At 52.1% G+C, this 19,858-nt stretch overlaps 1 protein-coding gene across 3 annotated transcripts in view; it reads right to left on the minus strand.

The window, feature by feature from the left end:
• Ercc1 (ERCC excision repair 1, endonuclease non-catalytic subunit) overlaps positions 1-19,858 on the minus strand; it is a 37,173-nt gene that overhangs the window by 8,320 nt on the left and 8,995 nt on the right. Inside the window, exons 2-4 of one of the 3 annotated variants that reach the window (XM_028893812.2) lie at positions 4,986-5,295; positions 4,482-4,593; positions 1,383-1,595 (exon numbers count right to left, since the gene is read on the minus strand). In XM_028893812.2, the coding sequence (XP_028749645.1) occupies positions 1,383-1,595; positions 4,482-4,586 (318 nt within the window). In that variant the 5' untranslated portion in view covers positions 4,587-4,593; positions 4,986-5,295. Of the gene's footprint in view, positions 1-1,382; positions 1,596-4,481; positions 4,716-4,985; positions 6,167-19,858 lie in introns of those variants that run through there. The other 2 variants (XM_028893813.2, XM_028893814.2) reach the window with 2 other exon arrangements.

Consider the following 19,858-nt stretch of genomic DNA (forward strand, 5'->3'; position numbering starts at 1 on the left):
AACAGCCCAGGACGGAAACTGTTCGGGCAAGCCGAGCTCTAAGCCATGCCGGGGACACAGCAGTGACCAGGATCTTGTGGTCACCTGGACTCTGCCCCCTGCTTCCAGATCTGGCTCTCCTGAAGCCCTTGTGGATGGGACAAAGGCAGCCTTTGGTTCTGCTACATGTACCTTGACCCCGATTCTTAAGACTTCTGGAATTTCCTGAGTGACAGATAGCATCTGTCATGGACTTCCGAAGCCCTGTGGGATTCCTGAGGGACGGGAACACCTTGTGTTGTCCCGGGTGACTCACAGTGGCTCCTGTCTGGCCCAGAACAGATACTGGTACACAGAGGACCCAAGCTCACAATTCAGGATTGGGATTGTCTGCCCAACCCCCACCTCCACCAAAGGCTGAGGGTTCACCAATACCTAGGGATGGCACCAATGCCAGCCTATGATGTAATCTACCATAACCCAAAAGGACCAAGTTCAAGAGCTTCCCTGTGGCTGGGTGCATGGGAGGTCCCAGAGGGCGGGAGTGTGGAGGAGAGTGTGGAGGCTGCAGGCAATGTCCCTCCTATGCCATGACACCCCAGGCATTAAATGCATGGACAGATGAATGAATGAACATACAAAGGAATGAATGAATGAATGCACGAGGTAATTAAGCTACCACAGAAATCAAAATCCTTCATTATACAGCCGGGTGGTGGTGGCGCACACCTTTAATCCCAGTTCCCAGGAGACAGAGTTTGAGGTCATCCTGGTCTACAGAGTGAGTTCCACGACAGCCGGGGCTACATAGTGAGACATATTTAGACCTTCTCTAGATAAATAAATAAATATGGGGCTCACTGATAAAGTGATAACATCAGTAAAACGCAGCTCTGAGTGGGGGTCCCCAGCACCCACATCAACAGCTACTCCTCTGCCTGGGCAGCAGTTCACTGAGTGTTCTCCCTGTGGGTTCCGACTCAGTAACAAACCTGGGGACAGGAGCAGAGTGACAGCCCTAGCAGGAAGGGCCGGGCCACTCCCAACCCACGAGCCATCGCTGAATACATGAATAGTGGGGAAGGTATATAAAGAACGGATGAACGCATGAATGAAGGAATGAATGAAGGGATGTATATACGAATGAAGGAACAAATGAATACATACAGGAATTTATGCACCAATAAAGGAATAAGTGAACGCATGAATGATGGAACGTATATATCAATGAATGAATACAGGAAGAGATTAACAAATGAATGAAGTGATGAATGAAGGAATGAACAAACTACTGAGAACAAAGTGTGTGAACCTCAGACCTCCTTCCACTGATCCCAACACTAATCCCTGTAACAGGGTTTCCCACCAGAAACCACCCCCCAGCGCTCCATCTCCCCGCTCACCTGCCGGGGGCTCACAAGGATGCTACTGGATTTCGCTCCTGTTTTTAGGGTCTGGCTGGGGTTCTCTCCCTTCACAGGTTCAGAACCTGTGGGCCCTGTGGCCCTAGCGCCTCCTGGAGGCTGGGCAATGGCGTACTCAGCATATGACTGAGGGGCCGCCTGGGCTGGGGTTGCCGGGGTGGGGTTCCGTGAAGATCTGAACAAGGGCTTGGCCTGTGGAGAGAAAGGAAGGATGGGGTTGTGAAGGATAACCAGGACCCTCGACCTCCCCAGACTCGCGTCCTTCTTCCCGACGCTTTCCAGGGCCAAGAACTCAAAACGGCAGCTGGGTTCTGGCTGGGTTGGTGCAGTGCATGTCTAAGCATGCGCAAAGCTCTGTGTGGGCCAGGCAGAGTGATGTACACGTGTCCTTCCAGCCCTGGGAGGCAGAGGCAGGAGGATCAGAACTCCAAGTCATACTCACTTACATAGTAAGTCTAAGGCCAGCCTGGGCTACCTGAGACCCTGCCTAATAGTAAAATAAAACCGAGCCGTGAGGCCTAGATCTGTGCATCCCTGCCTCGGGAAGCACACCTGTGTGAACTGCCCCCCCACCCCACCCCCAGGCCTTTGCAGAGGCTGCCCCTCCACTCAGTGGTCCTCACGGCCCATTCCCTCACCTCTCCTCACGGCCAGATCCTTCGATTTACCAAAAGACATCAGAAATGAAGTTTTGCCAGAATTTAAAAAAAAACAAAACCAAGGTCTCTCTGTGTAGCCCTGACTGGCTTTTTAGCCCAGGCTGGCCTTAAACTCAGAGATCTGCCTGTCTCTGCCTCCCGAGTGCACCGCCACACCTGGCTTGTTTTGCTTTGTTTTTGAATCAGGGTCACACACTTACGGCTCAGGCTAGCCTGGAACTTGTGCTGGTCCTCCTGCCTCAGTCTCCCCAGTGCTGGGATTACAGGAACTTACTACCACGTCTGACTCAGATTTATTTCTTTTTTCTTAAGATTGACTTGTTTTTATTTGTGTATGTATCTTTATATGTATGCCATATATGTGCAGGTGTGGGTGCCTGGAGAAGCCAGGAGAAGGTGTCAGATCCCTGACGCTGGACTTACAGGCAGTTGTGAGTTGCCTGACATGGATGCGTGAACGAAACTTAGGTCTCCTGGAAGAGCAGAAAATCCGATGTTTTTTGTTGTTGTTGTTTTGTTTTTAAAGATAGCAGCAAGTGCCCGTAATGGGTGAGTTGTCTCACCAGCTTCCACATTTCCTTTGAAATTTGTTTGTTTTGTTTTTGAGACAAGATTTCTCTGTGTAGCCCTGGCTGTCCTGGGACTCACTCTGTAGTCCAGGCTGGCCTTGAACTCACACAGATCCACCCACCTCTGCCTCCTCTGCTGAGATTAAAGGCATGCGCCAACATCACCTGGCTTCTTTTTTAAATTTATAGGTTTATTTTTATTTTATTTGTATTGAGTGTTTTGCCTTCATGGATATACATGCACCATGTACATTCCTGGTGCCTTCAGCATTCAGAAGACGGTGTTGGATCTCCTAGAACTGGAGTAACAGATGGCTGTGAGCTGCCATGTGGGTGCTGGGACCTGAACCTGCATCCTCTGCAAGAGCAGCCAGTGCATTTAACTGCTAAGCCACCTCTCCAGAACCCTAATTTCCCTTTCTTAAAGTATAAAAGTTCAATTCTTAAATATCAGCTCTGGGGCCCGGGTGATGGCTCAGCGGACAGCAGCACCTGACCACCTAAGCTCAATGCCTGAGAGCTTCGTGATAGGAGGAAAGAACTGACTCCCAAAAGCTGTACCTTGACCTCCACGTAAGTGCCATGGCAAGCATACCCTGACACACAGAGACATAAATAAATGGAAACACAAAACAACGAAAAATGTGAGATCCAAATTCATATCTTGAAAGTCAAAAAAAAAAAAAAAAAAGAAAGAAAGAAAGAAAGAAAGAAAGAAAGAAAGAAAGAAAACCCAGAATACTCGTCATACACAAAACCCAGCAGAGATTACTGTGTTGATTACACCTGTAATGCCCTAGCATGTGGGAGATGGAGGCAGGAGTATTGTTACAAGTTCTAGGTCAGCCAGGCCCACCATAGCAATGCTCAGGAAGAAAGGAACGAAGGAAGGAAGGAAGAGAGAAAGGCTGGCAAGATGGCTGGATGGGTAAAGGCGCTTGCCACCAAACTTCATGACCTCTGTTCAGTCCCCAGGACCCAAACAGTATGAGGAGAAAACCGACTCCCGTAAGTTATCTATTTCACCTTCTTCACAGGAGCCCATAGCACACACCCTCACTTACACACACACACACCATAAAGAAATGTTTTAGGGGCTGCAGAAATGGCTTGGCAGTTCACATCACGGGCTGCCCTTCAAGAGGATCTGGGTTCCATTCCCAGCTCGAATATGGCAGCTCAAAAGACTTGTCTCTCCAGTTCCAGGGCATCCAATGCCCGCCTCTGGCCTCTGCAGGTACATGCATGTAGTACTCAGACATATTGCATGCAAACTACACACATATAAAATAAAATAATGAATGTTTTTTAAAAACCAGGATGGGCCGGGCAGTGGTGGCGCACGCCTTTAATCCCAGCACCCGGGAGGCAGAGCAGGCGGATCTCTGTGAGTTCGAGGCCAGCCTGGGCTACAGAGTAAGTTCCAGGAAAGACGCCAAAGCTACACCGAGAAACCCTGTCTCGAAAAACCAAAAACAAACAAAAAAACCAAGATGGCCCATTACTGTAATCCCAGCACTTGGGAGGGATAGGCGGGAGGAACAGGGTTCAAGGCCAACCTCAACTACATATCAATTTCAAGGACAGCCCAGGAAACATGTGACCCAATCTCAAAGACCAAAACCAAACAAACAAAACCACCACTGGCCAGCCTACAGCTTGTGACTTAGCCCTCTCTTTACCACCCTGCCGTCCCATTTTACAGCCGGGGAAACCGAGGCTTGTAGAAAACAGCAGGCTATTTTTTCCAAAGCAACTCAAACCTCAAAGTTGGCTAAACGCACACCGTGATCGCGGAGCTCCCTAGTTGTCCCCTTCACTCCCAACAGCCCCCACGTCCTCGCCCTTACCCCTGCGGGAGGGATCTCGTCTTCCTCCAGTGGGATCACAAACTTCTTCCTGGTGGGCGGCCCTGGGGGCTGCGGCCGCCCTCCCTCGTCCTTCGCAGGGTCCATCGGGGGCCTGAGAGGCGTGGCGACATGGACGTTAGCATTTCCGGCGCCCAGAGGGAACCTCGGCTCGCAGAGGTGCCCCCCAAAGGGTGCTCGGTTCCAGAAGCGTGAGCCCAACCCGTGAGCCCGCCCCTTCCAGCCTCCCCACTTCGGATTGGCCCATGGGCCCTGCAGCCCCGCCCACTGGCCGACTACCCCGCCCCACGCCCGCTCCGGGACAGTCGGCCCCGCCCCCAGGGGCCCACCTGGATGTGCTCGCCCCGCCCAGTCTCGGCCTTGTCTCAGCCTCGGCAACGATTGGCCTCTTCCTCTGCCAATCATCAGCCCGCGACCCCCCCACCTCTCCACCCGCCCCGCCCCTCTGCCCGGCCTCTGGACCCGAGCGCTGGCTGTCAAACTCACCTGGTCTTCCCCGAGCCCTGCAGGAAGATGCCACAAAGGGAGTAGAGGCGACGCACCGCCAACGCGGCCAGCACGACCCCTGGCTGGACCCACTTCCGGCCTCTCTGGCCCGCCGCTCGTCTCGCTGCTCCCTAGGAGAGTAGACGGGGGGAGGCGCCGTCTTCGCGCTGCTCTCTATGGTCCTGGAGGACCGTGGGAGGTTTCGGGCGCATAGAGGCGTGGACCTTGGCACCTCGGAGTCTTTGAAGCCAAGGGGTCCTGTTGCAAGGCCGGGTGGAGCGTTTCCTGTGTTCCCAGATCCCGAACGGGGCTCAGTGAAGAGATCAAACGAGAGCGGGGGAGGGGAAGGGGAAAAAAAAGAGAGAGAAGAGGGAGGCGAGGTATAGAGGACGCCCTCCCCGTCCTTCGGGGTGGCTTGGTCTGAACCTCAGCCCACTGACGCTGACTCACTCATTGCAAGCCATTCCCCACCTGCACGCTGAACAGCGTCTGCCAGCGACCGCTGTGGCTCCCCCAAGGGCTTACAGTCCAGTGGGACCGTCAGACGTGTCCCCACCCAAACAGGGGCCGCCGAGACCACTGGGCAGGGCCGGCACGGCAGAGTGCAGAGGATGTGGAGACCTGGTTGGGGAGAGCACCTGACCCAGCCCGGGTGTCAGAACGGGCTTCCTGAAGGAAGGGACATCAGAGACCTGGGGCCCGGTGGATGACTTAGTATTACTCATTTCCTGAAAGGAGAATTTCACCCTGTTCCAACTTGTAGTTCTCTGATTGCTAAGGAAATAGGGCATCGTTTTGTGATTTTAATGGTCTTATATATTTTGTGTTCTTGCTCATTTCCTTTGCCCATTTTTTTTTTAAAGACTGGCTCATATCCTTTGCCCATTTTTTTTTTCAAAATGAGCAATTCAATTTAACAGTTTTTAAAATTAAAAAGGGGGGAGGCAAAGGAGATGAGCATCTTTTTATTACTGCCTATTTATTGGAGGGATGCTTGGGTGTCGAGTCTGTTAGTCACTTCCATAGATTGCAAATGTTTCCTCCTGGTTCATACTTTGGGAATTCTCCGGTTTTGTATGTATTTACCAACGTGTTCTCCACATCCCTTTGGTCCTGGTGCTTTGAGGGAGGACTTACCCTAAGGTTACAATATGTAATCCGCTATGTATTTTTAACATTTTCCTTGTTATGGAGTGTGTGTGTGTGTGTGTGTGTGTGTGTGTGTGTGTGTGTATGTGTACAAGCACATGCCTACACTGGGCATTCTAGGCAGGGGCTCTACCACTGAGCCTTGTCCCCACACCCTTGGAAATATGATACGCGGGGCAGCAGAACATATTAACAGTTAATATATGAGCATGGTGGCGCACACCCTTAATCCCAAGCACTCAGGAGGCAGAGGTAGGCTGATCTCTGTGAGTTCGAGGACAGCCTGGTCTACAGAGTGAGTTCCAGGACAGCCAGAGCTACAAAGTGAGACCCTGTCTCAAGAGGGGGGAAAAAGTTCGTAGTAAGTAGCCCTTGACCCTACTTGTACAGGAAAAGAAAAGGGCTCAGTGGCCACCTAACCAGAGCGCCCTTCACAATCCTGGCCTCCAGAGGGCGCGCCTGAACCGTGCGTTGTGTGAAGGAGACGCAGAAACCCAACTTTTGCAACGCGAGTCTCCCCTGCACTCCTTGGCTTCTCTACCTGGAGTCATTTGCTGAGGCTGGAAGGATGCAGTAAGACGGCGGGGTGTGGTGGCAACCACCAGCACACCTTTAAACCCAGCCCCGAGGAAACTGAGGCAGGAGGACTGCCGCAAGTTCCAAACTAGCTTGTGCTACATAGTGACTTTCAGTCCAGCCTGTGCCACAAAGCAAGACCCTGAACAACAACTACAACGACAGACCCTGACGTATTGGCGCGTGCCTTCAATGCCAGCACTCGAGAGGCAGAGGCAGGCGGGTCTCTGTGAATGTGCAAGGCCAGTCTGGTCTACAACAGTGAGTTCCAGATCAGCCAGGGATACAGAAAAGGACCAGGGACTGGAGAAATAGCTCAGCGGTTAAGAGCGTTGACTCCTCTCTCTTCCAGAGCATCCACAGGGTGGCTCACAACCATCTCAGACTCCCGGTCCAGGGGACCTCCACAGGCACCACCAGGCACACAAAACACTCATGCACATAAAACAAAATAGAATTCCATGCCATTTAAAAAATAAAGTACCAGGGCACGTGTCTCTGAATCCAAACGAAGAGTCAGAGAGCGTGCCTGAGTTGTCAAGCCAAGTAGGCTCCTAACTCCGTTTCTCCCACGGAGGGGGAGTGGAGGGAATCCCAAGCCTTGAGCCTGCAACTCTCGGCTCTACCGCCCGGGGTCGCCGGCGGCCCGGCAGAGGATTCCCCCGCGGGTTGGGCTGGACCACGCGGAATGCTCAGGACCCAGCGAGAAGGCGATGCGCATCCCTACAGCAGCCAACCTGCGTCCCGGCCGCCCACGGCTGAGACTTGGAGTCGTTTGCATTAGTCAAGGGCGGGAAAAGTTGCTCTTAGTTCTTCATCATCCCTAAGTTTGCTTTCCGTGTTCAATTTCCGCACCGAGCCTTGCATGCCCAGATCCAGAACCTCCCTCTCCGGGGGCTTTGAGTGAGTTCAAATGATCCCACTTTCCTCACTCAGCTATCCCGGTCCAGCTCTCCTCCTGAACTTCCACCTCCTGTATCAACTTGGGGGTCTCCTCTGAACTACAGAGGGATGGAGAATTGGGGGTTTGGACCAAAAAGTAACTAGACAGCTGGAGACCCTCAAAGGTTCCGCCCTCGGCGGTGGGGAGGTGGGGTGGGGGGCGCGCGGTGACCAGGCCGGCGGCCCCACCCGCCTCTAAACTTAGCCGTGGTGACGGCGATCGCGGCGGGCTGGGGACGCAGGGGGCCCGAGCAGAGAGGGGGGCGGCTCGCCTAGGCTGTGAGAACCTCTATTTATAGCGCCCGGAGCCCGAAATAGCGTGGAGCAGAGCGGCCGGGATGACGCGGGAGCCGCCCGGGGCTGACTCACCCGGCCCGGAGTGGAGGCCCCGGGATGGGGGACAGTGGAATATGCCGGACCCGACCCCGCGCCTTCATGGACACCTCTTCTACTAGGCCACCCCAATGTGTCCCCTGGGACGGGTGGATGCATAGATACACAGCAAAAGATGTCTGCAGCTTGGGACACTGCAGTTGGGTTAGGGGTAGGACTTCCACCAAAGGAATCGGATGAGGTATGCACACCCGCTTCTCACCAGGAAGAGAGTACTGAAATGTTTTAGAGAAGGGGGCACAGACTCATTGACCACAGCCAGCCATCATTCCATAACGTGTCTCCTGTTCTCCCCCACCCCTCACCCTGTCTCTGCCTGGAATGCTTGTCCCTGCTTCCAAAGACCTGAGAACTCATCCACTTACTTTAGAGCGCTGTCCCCTGTGACCTACTGGCCTGGGATAAATGAGTGGTACCCAGGGTAGCCAAGACAGAGCTAAATATAGATTCAATTTAGCTGTTTAGCGTGGATTAAAAAGTGTTTGGCAAGAAGAGAAAATGGATCCAACAGCAGCTCGCTTTCTGTTCTGGAAGCAGGTGCTGCGGGCAGGTATGGCCTGGGAGCCTCGTTTCAGCTCCAGGAGGGGCGCGCTGCAGTGATTATTGGGGGAAGCCCAGCTAGGCTGACAGTGCCACACTGTGCCACCTACCCTGGGCCACCTGGGCAACCTGGTCCTGAGGTGATGCCGGCCCCAGCATCAGGGCCTTAGGGAGCCCGGGAGAGGTGTGACGACCCCTCAGGGGCCCCCCGGCCTTTCAGGACATGGAAATGACTGCTGTAACCACACGTGGACACTGGGCAGATTTTATTGTATTTTCCCCCCCGAATTTAATGGAGCCTGCAGGGAATCACAGAAGACCAGACAGGGAAGTAAATGTGAGGGAGAGGGGTGATGTCTCACTGAAGCCCAACTGGATGGCAACTTGTAACAATTTAACAGTGCTAAAATGCGTGTGGAGGCCCAAACCCAGATGCCCCCCTCCAGGGGCTGAAGCCAGAGGATGAAAGGTTAGAGGCCAGCTGGGCTACTCAGCAAGGCTCTGTCTTTATAAAGTGTAATAATGGCGGTAGACTAGCTCTGTTGGTAGGACATTTGCCTAGCATCGACAACGTCCTGGGTTCGATCCCCCCATCACTGCATAAACCTTGCATGCTGGTTCAGGCCTGTTATCCCAGCACACAAGAGGTGGAAGCTGAAAGATCAAGAGCCCAAGGTCACCTGGGGTCTGGGGCTACTCAGAGAGTTTGAAGCCAGCCTGAGCTACATGAAACTGTCTCAAAAATAGACAGGTAAATAAGGAAACAAGTAAAGAGTACTATAACCTTGGTTAGATCTATAGCGTGTTAAAAACATCAAAAAACGGGCTAGAGAGATGGCTCAGTGGTTAAGAGTGCTGACTGCTCTTCCAGAGGACCCAGGTTCAGTTCTCAGCACCCACAAGGCAGCTCACAACTGTCTGTAACTCCAGTTCCAGGGGACCCAGCACCAATGCACATAAAACATAAAAATGAATTAATTAAAACATCAGAAACAGTGACGCCGTCTTACTAACTTTTGAAGAATATTTAATTAATTAGAATTTAATTAATAAGAATTAAATATTCTGAAGAATATTAAACTGTACAGGTTAACATGAAATTTGTTTACCATTATGATGTTAATGAGATTATACGTCCCTTAAATTTATCCACTTTCTTCCTTTATCTAGTTGAGACAGAGTCTCTCTATGTCGCCCAAGCCAGCCTGGAACTCACTATATAACTCAGGTTAGCCTTGAATTCACAGAGATCCGCCTCTCTCTGCTGCCCAAGTGCTGGGATTAACGGTGTGTGCTGCGCACCATCACACCTGGCTCAATTTCTTTCCTTTTTTAATTCTTTTTCTTTCGTGTGTGTGTGTGTGTGTGTGTGTGTGTGTGTGCAAATGATACAGGGATGGAGGTCAGAGAACAAGTTTGTGGAGTCAGTTCTCACCTTCCATGTCTACACAGGTTCCAAGGGTAGAACCCAGGTTGCCTGGCTCGCATGGCGAACATCTTTGCCACTGGGACATTTTACTAATCCACCTTCTCCTCTCTCCCTCCCTCGCTCACCCTCTCTCTCTCCCACTCTCTCTGCCCAGTGTCTAACATAAACCAGTCTAGCCTCAAACTTACTATGCAGCTGAAGATGATTATCAACTCCTGATCTCCTGCCTTCACTTCCCCAATGCTGGGAAGACATAATTCAACCACCACATCTGGTTCTGCAGTGCTGGGGACAGGGACTGGGATGGGACCCAGGGCTTTGTGCATCCTCACCACATCTGGTTCTGCAGTGCTGGGGATGCGGACAGGGTTGGGACCCAGGGCTTTGTGCATCCTCACCACATCTGGTTCTGCAGTGCTGGGGATGCGGACAGGGTTGGGACCCAGGGCTTTGTGCATCCTCACCACATCTGGTTCTGCAGTGCTGGGGACAGGGACGGGATCCAGGGCTTTGTGCATCCTCACCACATCTGGTTCTGCAGTGCTGGGGATGCTGACAGGGATGAGACCCAGGGCTTTGTGCATCCTCACCACATCTGGTTCTGCAGTGCTGGGGACTGGGACAGGGATGGGACCCAGGGCTTTTCACATCCTCACCACATCTGGTTCTGCAGTGCTGGGGACAGGGACAGGGATGGGACCCAGGGCTTCTCACATGCTAGGCTAGCACTCTGTCCACTGGGCCTCATCCCAGCCTGGGACTTCTGATTTTGTAGGTTAATAAACTAAGGCTCAGAGGGGTAAAGTCACAGCTGGGCAGCTCCAGGGCTGATCTTAGAACCAGAGCAATCTGCCAGACTGTGGTCTTCTGTCAGTCATAACATAACATAACTTCTGACATGCTTGTCACACGTGGAGGCCATTGACCAAAATGTGGCTGTTTTTGTTGTTTTATAATAATAATTATTAAATTATGTTTGTGATTTCTTTTATATTTACTTTGAAGGGGAACATGTGTACAGTATTCATATGGAGGTCAAAGAACAACATTCAGGAATGAACGTTTTTCTCTTTCCTTCCACTGTGTGGTCCTGGAGATTGAAGCCAGGTCATCAGGCTTGGTAGCAAGTGTCCTCACCCACTGAGCAGTCTTGCTGGCCTAGTGATTTTTTTGTATTTAATTTTAATTAATTAATTCATTCATTAGGGATGGGGTCTCTTTGTAGCTCAGGCTGGTCTTAACTCTTGGTCCTCCTGCCTCACAGCCTGGCTGGGATGACCGCCATGGGACATCAAGTTTTGTGTGTTTTGTTTTGCAGCAGGGCCTCCTTATATAGGCCAGGCTAGCCCAGGAAAAAAACCAAACCCTCTCCCCAAAAATGTCAGCAATACACCTGCCTCAGTTTCCCAAGAGATGAGGTTATAAGTGGGAGCCACCATACTTGGCTAGAGTGTTGGAGTTTCTTTTATTTTTTAATATTTATGTATTTGCTATGTATACAGTATTCTTTCTGCATGCCTTTACGCCAGAAGAGGGCACCAGATCTCATTACGGATGGTTGTGAGCCACCATGTGGTTGTTGGGAATTGAACTCAGGACCTCTGGAAGAACAGCCAGTGCTCTTAACCTCTGAGCCATCTCTGCAGCCCAGAGTGTTGGGGTTTCTTGACAATTTACTTGTTCTTAGGAGGGAGTGGGGCACACGCATGCCACAGCACACACATGGGGGTCAGAAGAGGACTTCATGGGGTCGGTTCTCTCCCATGTTTACAAGGGTTCCTGGGATCCAGCTCCAGTTGTCAGGCTTGAGGCAAGCACCTTTCCCTGCCGAGTCATCTCGCCAAGTTGGAGGTTTTAATTTGCTTTGCTTCCCCTCCACATACCCCCACCCCCGCCCAAAACAGGGTCTGGTTGTGTAGCCCAGGTTAGGCAGGAACGGGGGCAATCAACCATCTCTCAAGCTCCTGAGAATTGGGTACAGCTTAATTTTATTAAGTCACATTAACAAATGTGATATGTTGAGAATGTTACAGAAACTAACAATGCTGAGTCCGCCAGGCGGTGATGGCGCATGCCTTTAATGCCAGCACTCGGGAGGCAGAGGCAGGCAGATCTTTGTGAGTTCAAGGCCAGTCTGGTCTACAGAGCGAGATTCAGGAAAGGTGCAAAGCTACACAGAGAACCCTGTCTCGAAAAACCAAAAGAAAAAAAAATGCTGAGACCCCAGGAGGTATAGCTGAATGGTAGAGCCCCTGCCTAGAATCCCCCAGTGAGGGGCTGGGGTGTGACTCAGTGGTGGAGCCCCTGCCTAGAGTCCCCCAGTGAGGGGCTGGGGTGTGGCTCAGTGGTAGAGCCCCTGCCTAGAATCCCCCAGTGAGGGGCTGGAGGTGTGGCTCAGTGGTAGAGCCCCTGCCTAGAATCCCCCACTGAGGGGGATCACAACCTCTCTAGCAAATTAATCAAATCTCCGGCGAGGGGCTGGGGGTGTGGCTCAATGCCTATCTTGCTGAAAGCTCTGAGTTCCACCCCAAACACCATAACAAAGAAAGGAAGGAAGGGAGGGAGGGAGGGAGGGAGGGAGGAAGGAAGGAAGGAAGGAAGGAAGGAAGGAAGGAAGGAAGGAAGGAAAAAAGAAAAAAAAAACAACCCAGAACTAGGGAGCCAGAGGCCAGCGGCTCTCTGAGTTCAAGACCAGTCTGGGTGACTTACCCAGACCCTGTCTCAAAAGGAAGTAAGTGGCTAGTGAAACTGAGGCCCAGGGGAGCAGGGCACACCTCTAATCCTAGCACTCTGGAGGAAGAAACAGGAAGCTCAGCTATTCAAGGCCATCCCTCCAACGGCTGGCAAGTTCAAAGCCAGCCTTGACCACATCAAAATAAATGAGTAAATGAAACTAATGAATAAAGGAACTGATAGAACGGTTTGGGAGAGGAGACCAGGCAGGCCTTGTTGCGAGCCATGGCAGGTAACAGAGACAGTCTGAAACCTCCCGCTTCCCCCATCACATCCCTCTGGAGGGAGACAGAGAAGGCCTGGGCTGGCGGTAGACTGTGGAAGTGTATGTGAGCTTCCATCTCAGGCTTGCTCAGCTTCGGCTTGGTTCCCTCCTGAGCCGGGGAGCTCATGACCTCTCGGCTTGTTTGCACCTCTCAGGAGCAGCAGAGGTGGCTGTTTTTTAAAGTGGCAGCCGCCTGTCACCCAGCACCCGCTCCGTGCCAAACTGTGGGATGAAAGCCTCCCCTGCAGATGCTCACCCTAACCCTAGAAGGGAAGGTACTGTTTGTTCTCACACATTTAACACGGGAGGAAACCTGTCCGCCTCCCCCTGCTCCCGGCCACACGGGCAGGCGCGGATGCTCAGGCTGCCTTCTGTTAGCATCATCCAGCTCTTCGTCGGGAAAGGCTCCCATTCCAAACCTCAGCTCACAGGGGTTAGGCTGAGTCTATCTCTTTTCAGGAGAATTCGCCCCATCCAGGCCCAGCCCAGTCCTCTGCTCATATGTGACCATGCTTGGTTCAGGGACAGGCATGTGACCCTGTTGGGGGTCAATGAATGATGGCTGAGGCAGGAGGCTTGGATAGCTAGGCGCCCGCTTGGAGAGCATAGTGAACTCTTTGCTAAAATAATGTTAACATAAATAAAATAGGGGCTGAGGAATGTGGCTCAGTGGGTAGATTCCTGGCCTACCAACCGTGAAGACCTCGGTTCAATCTCCAGCACCAAGCGGCACAAATCGGTTCTGCCATCACTTGGGAGATTAGAAGTTCACAGTCATGGTTAAGAATACTGGCAGTGGACTGGTGGTGGTGGGCTGTGGTGGCGAACGCCTTTAGTCCCGGCACTTGGGAGACAGAAGTAGGCGGATCTCTGTGAGTTCGAGGCCAGCCTGGTCTACAGAGTGAGATCCAGGACAGTCGGAGTGGTTACACAGAGAAACCCTGTCTGGGAAATAAACAAGCAAACAAAAAGAACATATATTTGAATCTTTGGTTTCTAGTTAGTGGAACTGTTTGAGAAGAATTAGGAGGCGTGGCTTTGTTGGAGGAGGTGTGTCCCTGGGGTGGGCTTTGTTGGAGGAGGTGTGTCCCTGGGTTGGGCTTTGTTGGAGGAGGTGTGTCCCTGGGGTGGGCTTTGTTGGAGGAGGTGTGTCCCTGGGGTGGGCTTTGTTGGAGGAGGTGGGTCCCTGGGGTGGGCTTTGTTGGAGGAGGTGGGTCCCTGGGGTGGGCTTTGTTGGAGGAGGTGTGTCCCTGGGGTGGGCTTTGTTGGAGGAGGTGTGTCCCTGGGGTGGGATTTGAGGGTTCAAAGCCAAGCCAATCCTGTTTTGCTCTCTACCTACAACTCTCTGGATCAGATGTGATCTCTTAGCTACTGCTCCAGTGCCATGCCTGCCTGGCATGATGGTCATGGGCTCTCACCCTCTGAAACTGTAAGCAAGTCCCCAATTAAAGGCTTCCTTCTACATGTTGCCTTGGTTATGGCGTTTCAACACAGGGATAGAGCAGTAACTAAGACAGATCCCCAGCACTGATGTGGCGGCTCAAAACAATCCATCACTCGCCGGGTGCTGGTGGCGGCGGCGCACGCCTTTAATCCCAGCACTCGGGAGGCAGAGCCAGGCGGATCTCTATGCATTCGAGGCCAGCCTGGTCTACAGAGCGAGATCCAGGACAGGCACCAAAACTATACAGAGAAACCCTGTCTCGGAAAAACAAAAAACAAACAGAAAGGAAAAGGAGCAACTCCACAAAGCTGTGCCCTGACCACCACACACGTGTGACACATGTACCCCCCATCATGCACGAGCACATGCAATAATAAATAAATAAATAAATAAATAAATAAATAAATAAATAAATAAGTAAGTAAGTAAGTAATATGGAGAGCCTGCCTTGGGGGAATCACAGAGAAATACGGAAATGTGGACACAGCTTCATGGCATCAAGCTGTAACTGAAGCGATATTCACTTGTTTCTCTTTTTCTCCCTCCCCCACACTCTCTGTTTTTTACTTATTTGGTAAGCCAATACATTTTCCTAGTACAGTGTGTTGTGTAGCCAAGGCTGACAGATTCCTGATGAACCCCCTGCTTCTCTCCAAGGCCTCCCAGAACTAGCCTGGTACTTGGCTACTCTGAGTCCTGGGGAACAGCATCATGATCTTCTCGGCCTGAGAGCTGGGACCTGGTGACGCCTGGGTTGCATGATCCTCCATACATGTCTGGGTGCTTGTCCACTCCCTCACAAGGCAGGCTGCCTGTGGGGACCGGGAGTATCACCTCCATGTCCACAGAGATAGACTTGAGCCAGACCCTGGCCTGAAGCTTCTCCCTGTAGTCCTGGCTGGCTGATGGGCGCCTCTTAGCAGCTCTTACCATGCACTGAGGATGACGTACCGGGTGGGTTCTTTCCGTCTCCAGTACCATAAACAGCATGAAATTCAATGCTGCATCCCCAGGGGGCAATCCTGACACATAGAAGAGCCGTAAAAATGTATGTCGAGGGTCCAGCAGGTGAAGGTGCTTGTCACCAAGTCTGAACATGGAGTTCAATCCTGGGGACCCACTCCACAAAGCTGTACTCTGACCTCCACATGACCTCCATAGCCCACAAGGCCTTGCATAATAAAAAACAACAGGTTTGGGGTTTTGTTTTGTTTTTGGTGGTTCTCTCTCTCTCTCTCTCTCTCTCTCTCTCTCTCTCTCTCTCTCTCTCTCTCTGTGTGTGTGTGTGTGTGTGTGTGTGTTGAAAAATGGTCTCATTACAAAGCCTTGGCTGGCCTGGAACTCAATATGTAGACCAGGCTAGCCTTTCTTAGAGATATCTGCCTGCCTCACTTCCTGAGAAGACCCGGGGGTGGTGGTGGGGGTTTCTGGGACTAAAGGTGTGCCCTGCCCTGCTTGGCAAATAAATAAACTTTTTAAAAGTGTATGATGGGATCAAGATGGCTCAGTGTTGGTAAAGGTGCTCTTGGAACCCATGTAAAGGCACACACACACACACACACACACACCTTAAAAAAAGTAAAAGCCACTTTTGATGGCATAAGCCATCCCAGTACTTGGAGGTCAGAGGCAGGCAAATCTCTTGGAGTTCAAGGCCAGCTTGGTCTACACAGAGATTTCCAGGCCAGCCAAGGCTGCATAGTGAGACTCTATCTCAAAGGGAGGGAGAGGGAGACAGGGAGAGAGACAGAGACCGAGAGACAGGCAGAGGAGGGGGAGGGGGAGAGAGAGAGACAGAGAAAGGGATAAAGAGGGAGGGAGGGGTCAAGGAGGCAAAGAGAGGCAGATCTCTGTGAGCTCAAAGAGGAGAGAGGAGAGGGGGGAATGGGAGACAGACAGACAGACAGAGACAGACAGACAGACAGACAGACACACACACACACACACACACACACACACACACACACACACACACACACGGGGGGGGGGGCGGGGAGCGGCCCTGAGAGGCAGAGAAATACAGACGGGCAGACAGACAGACAGAAAGACAAGCTGAATCTGCAGGATGCTACCTTGCAGTTAGCCCCTCAGCCACATTGCAAGCACCCCGCCCCGGGGGTGGGGGGTGGGGGGTTCGGCATGCCTCGGTTTCCTCCTTCCGCGATGCCCGAGCGTGGAGGGCCCCCTCCTAGCGGCGCTCGAGGCTCCTGGAAGGTTCTGCGCGGCGGTGACTCAGGCGCGTCCCCGGCTCCCCGGGCGCGCACGGCCTCGGCCACCCGCGCGCGCGGCGGCTCCATTTTTACCCGAACGCCGCTAAAAATAGTCCCCGCGCTGCGAGCGGCGCCCGAAATAGCGGCCGCCTGATAAGGCAGCGACGACTCAGCGCTTCCGGGGAGCGGAAGGCAGCCGGGAGGCGGCCCCGCGGTCACCCCGGCCGGCCCAGCCCGGATCTGCTCCCCACCTCAGCCGGGGGCCCTGAGTCTGTCCGTCCGACCTCTGCATCTGTCCGTCCATCCCAGCCCCGTGGCCGCCGCGGGTCCCAGGAGGCAGAACGCTGGGAGAGGGGGGTCTGACCTCCTTCTGTGCTGGAGTGGGTCTCCCGAGAGGGCCGGAGCTGGGACTCACCCTGGGCCTGACTCAGGTCCCTATTTATTTATTATTTATTTTATTATTTGTTTTTGAGTCAAGGTCTGGCTGTCCTGTAACTCGCTTTGTAGACCAGGCTGGCCTCGAACTCAGAGATCTGCCTGCCTCTGTCTCCCAAGCGCTGGGTTTAAAGCCGTATGCCAACACTGCCCAGCTTGTGTCATTTTTTTTTAAAAAAAATATTTCTTTGTTTATTTTTAGACAGGGTCTCAAATATGTAGCCCTGACTCGCCTGGAACTTGCTCTGTAGACCCGAGATCCCATCTGCCTCTGCCTCTGCCTCCGGAATGCTGGGATTAAAGCGTAGCATGCCTGGTTCTTTCTTTCTTTCTTTATTGGTTTTAAAATATCTTAAATATGCACTTACTTACTTATTGTGTATGTACACCTGTGGAGGCCAGAGGTCAAGGTCGTATCTTCCTCAATGTCTTTCCACCCGGGAGCTTGCTCACTGTCCACACCGGCTGACCACAGAGCCCCAGGGACCTTTCTGTCTCCGCCTCTGGGGCTAACACCGTGGGCAGCCACACCCTGCTTGGGTTCAGGTACTCATGATCAAGCCTTTGACCAACTGAGCCAGCTCCCAGCCTCCCCGCTCCACACTTTTTGGGGGGGCGTCTTGCTATGTAGTCCTGGCTGGCTCAGGACTTGCCAGCTTACTTTCTATTTTTTAAAGGACATATTTATTATTTTTATATGGGTGTGCGTGCCTGATTGAGTTTATGCGCAACACATGCGATGGGGTGTCCTCCGGAGGCCAGAGGATGGCGTCATATCCCCTAGAATTGGAGTTACAAGTGTTTGTGAGCCACCATGTGGATGCTAGGGACCAAATCTGGGTCCTCTGCACGAGTAATAAACATGCTTAATTGCTGAGCCATCTCCCCAGCTCTTCATTTCTATTTTATTTACTTTTTTTCTTGGATGGATTGAAGAAGCTCTTGTTTTGCAGCCCAGGCTAGGCTTAAACTCTCTATCCTCCTCCCTCAACCTCCTCTGTGCTAGCATTAGAAATGTGTAGCATCACACCATGCCTTATTTTCTTTACTATTTTCTGTGTGTGTGTGTGTGTGTGTGTGTGTGTGTGTGTGTGTGCTCGCGTGTGCACGTGAGTGCCAGGGGTGGTCCATTATCATGCCTCAGCCTTATTTATTTAGATTTTATGTGGATGGGTGTTTTCCCTGCCTATATGCTGATACCTGCGTGTTCAGTTCAGTGCCTTTGGAGGTCAGAGAAGGGCGTGAAACCCTCTGCAACTGGATGTTGAGCCGTCATGTGGGGACTGGAATTGAACCCGGGTCCTCCGGAACTGGAGTTGAACCCGGGTCCTCCGGAAGAGCAGCCGGTGCTCTTAACCACTGAGCCATCCCTGCCAGGCCCTTACTTTTGAGACTGGGCCTCTCAGTATCCTGAAAGCTGCCCCTGGGCTGGCCAGGGAGCTCCAGGGATCTATCTGCCTGTACAAGCACACAGCACCAAGCCCGGCTTTGTTTGTTTGTTTTTAAAGCGGGTTAGCTCAGGTCCTGCCTCCTGCAAGGCAAGCACTTTACCAACTGAGCCGCCTCCAGGTCCTTATTTACTATCTTGGCTGACGTCATATTTATACATATTCATGAGGTACTATATCTTTTTTTTTTAAACTTCACTTGTATTGGACAATGATCAGCATAGACTAATTAGCATGTCAACCATTTTTAACTTTTATCTTTTTTTTTTTCTTTACTATTATAGGGTCTTCCATAGCCCAGGATGGCCTTAAACTGGTTTTGTAGCCTAGGATGACCTTGAACTTCCCTCCGCCCCCCCCCCCAACCCGGCCTGTCATTTCTCAGTACTAACTCTTGTAGGTCTCCGTCAGTAGGATCTACCCCGCCCTCACCGTGCCTTGCCTGGGGTTAAGTCTATCACTGTGGTGACCTCGCTGGAGCCCCATGCCAAGAGGGACCCGGGTACCACTGCTGAGCCCCTCCCTTAGGAGTTGTGGAGTGTGCCAGTAATCTCAGTCCTAGGGAAGCTGAGGCAGGAGCTCTCGGCCAGCCTGAGATATATTCCTACGAGACCTTATCTCGAAAGAAAAGAGGGGTCTGCAGGCTGGGGGAGGCACAGGGATGCTGCCTCTTAACGGGTGAAAGGTTTTCAAAACTTCAAGTAGAGGGCTGGAGAGATGGCTCAGAGGTGGAGAGCACTGGCTACTCCTCCAGAGGTCCTGAGTTCAATCCCCAGCACCCACATGGTGGCTCCCAACCATCCGTAATGAGATCTGGGGCCCTCTTCCACTGAGCAAGGATACATGCAGACAGAACATTGTATACATAATACATACTTAAATCTTTAAAAAAAAAACACACAAACACAATTAAAAAACGTCAAGTAGAAGCTGGGGTAATGGCACTCAGCTGTCACCCCCGAGGCAGGAGGACTCAAACACACTGAAGGTTGAGGGGGTGGGGTGAAGCTCTGTGGAGACGCAGGTGAGTATGGAGTTTTCTGAACAAGCTCGAAGCCCTGACTTCAATCCCCAGAACATGTTTTAAAATGCCAGACATGTGTGCTGGAGAGATGGCTCAGCAGTTAGGAGCACTGGCTGCTCTGCAGAGGACCCGGGTTCGATTCCCGGCACCCACATGGTGGTTCACAACCATCTGTAACGCCAGTTCCAGCAGACCTGACGCCATCTAACCTCTGTGGACACCAGTCACGCACATGGTGTACATACAAATGTACAGGCAAAACACTCACACATAAAATGAATAAAT

Source organism: Peromyscus leucopus, chromosome 1 (assembly GCF_004664715.2).
Source record: "Peromyscus leucopus breed LL Stock chromosome 1, UCI_PerLeu_2.1, whole genome shotgun sequence".
Taxonomy (NCBI): Eukaryota; Metazoa; Chordata; class Mammalia; order Rodentia; family Cricetidae; genus Peromyscus; species Peromyscus leucopus.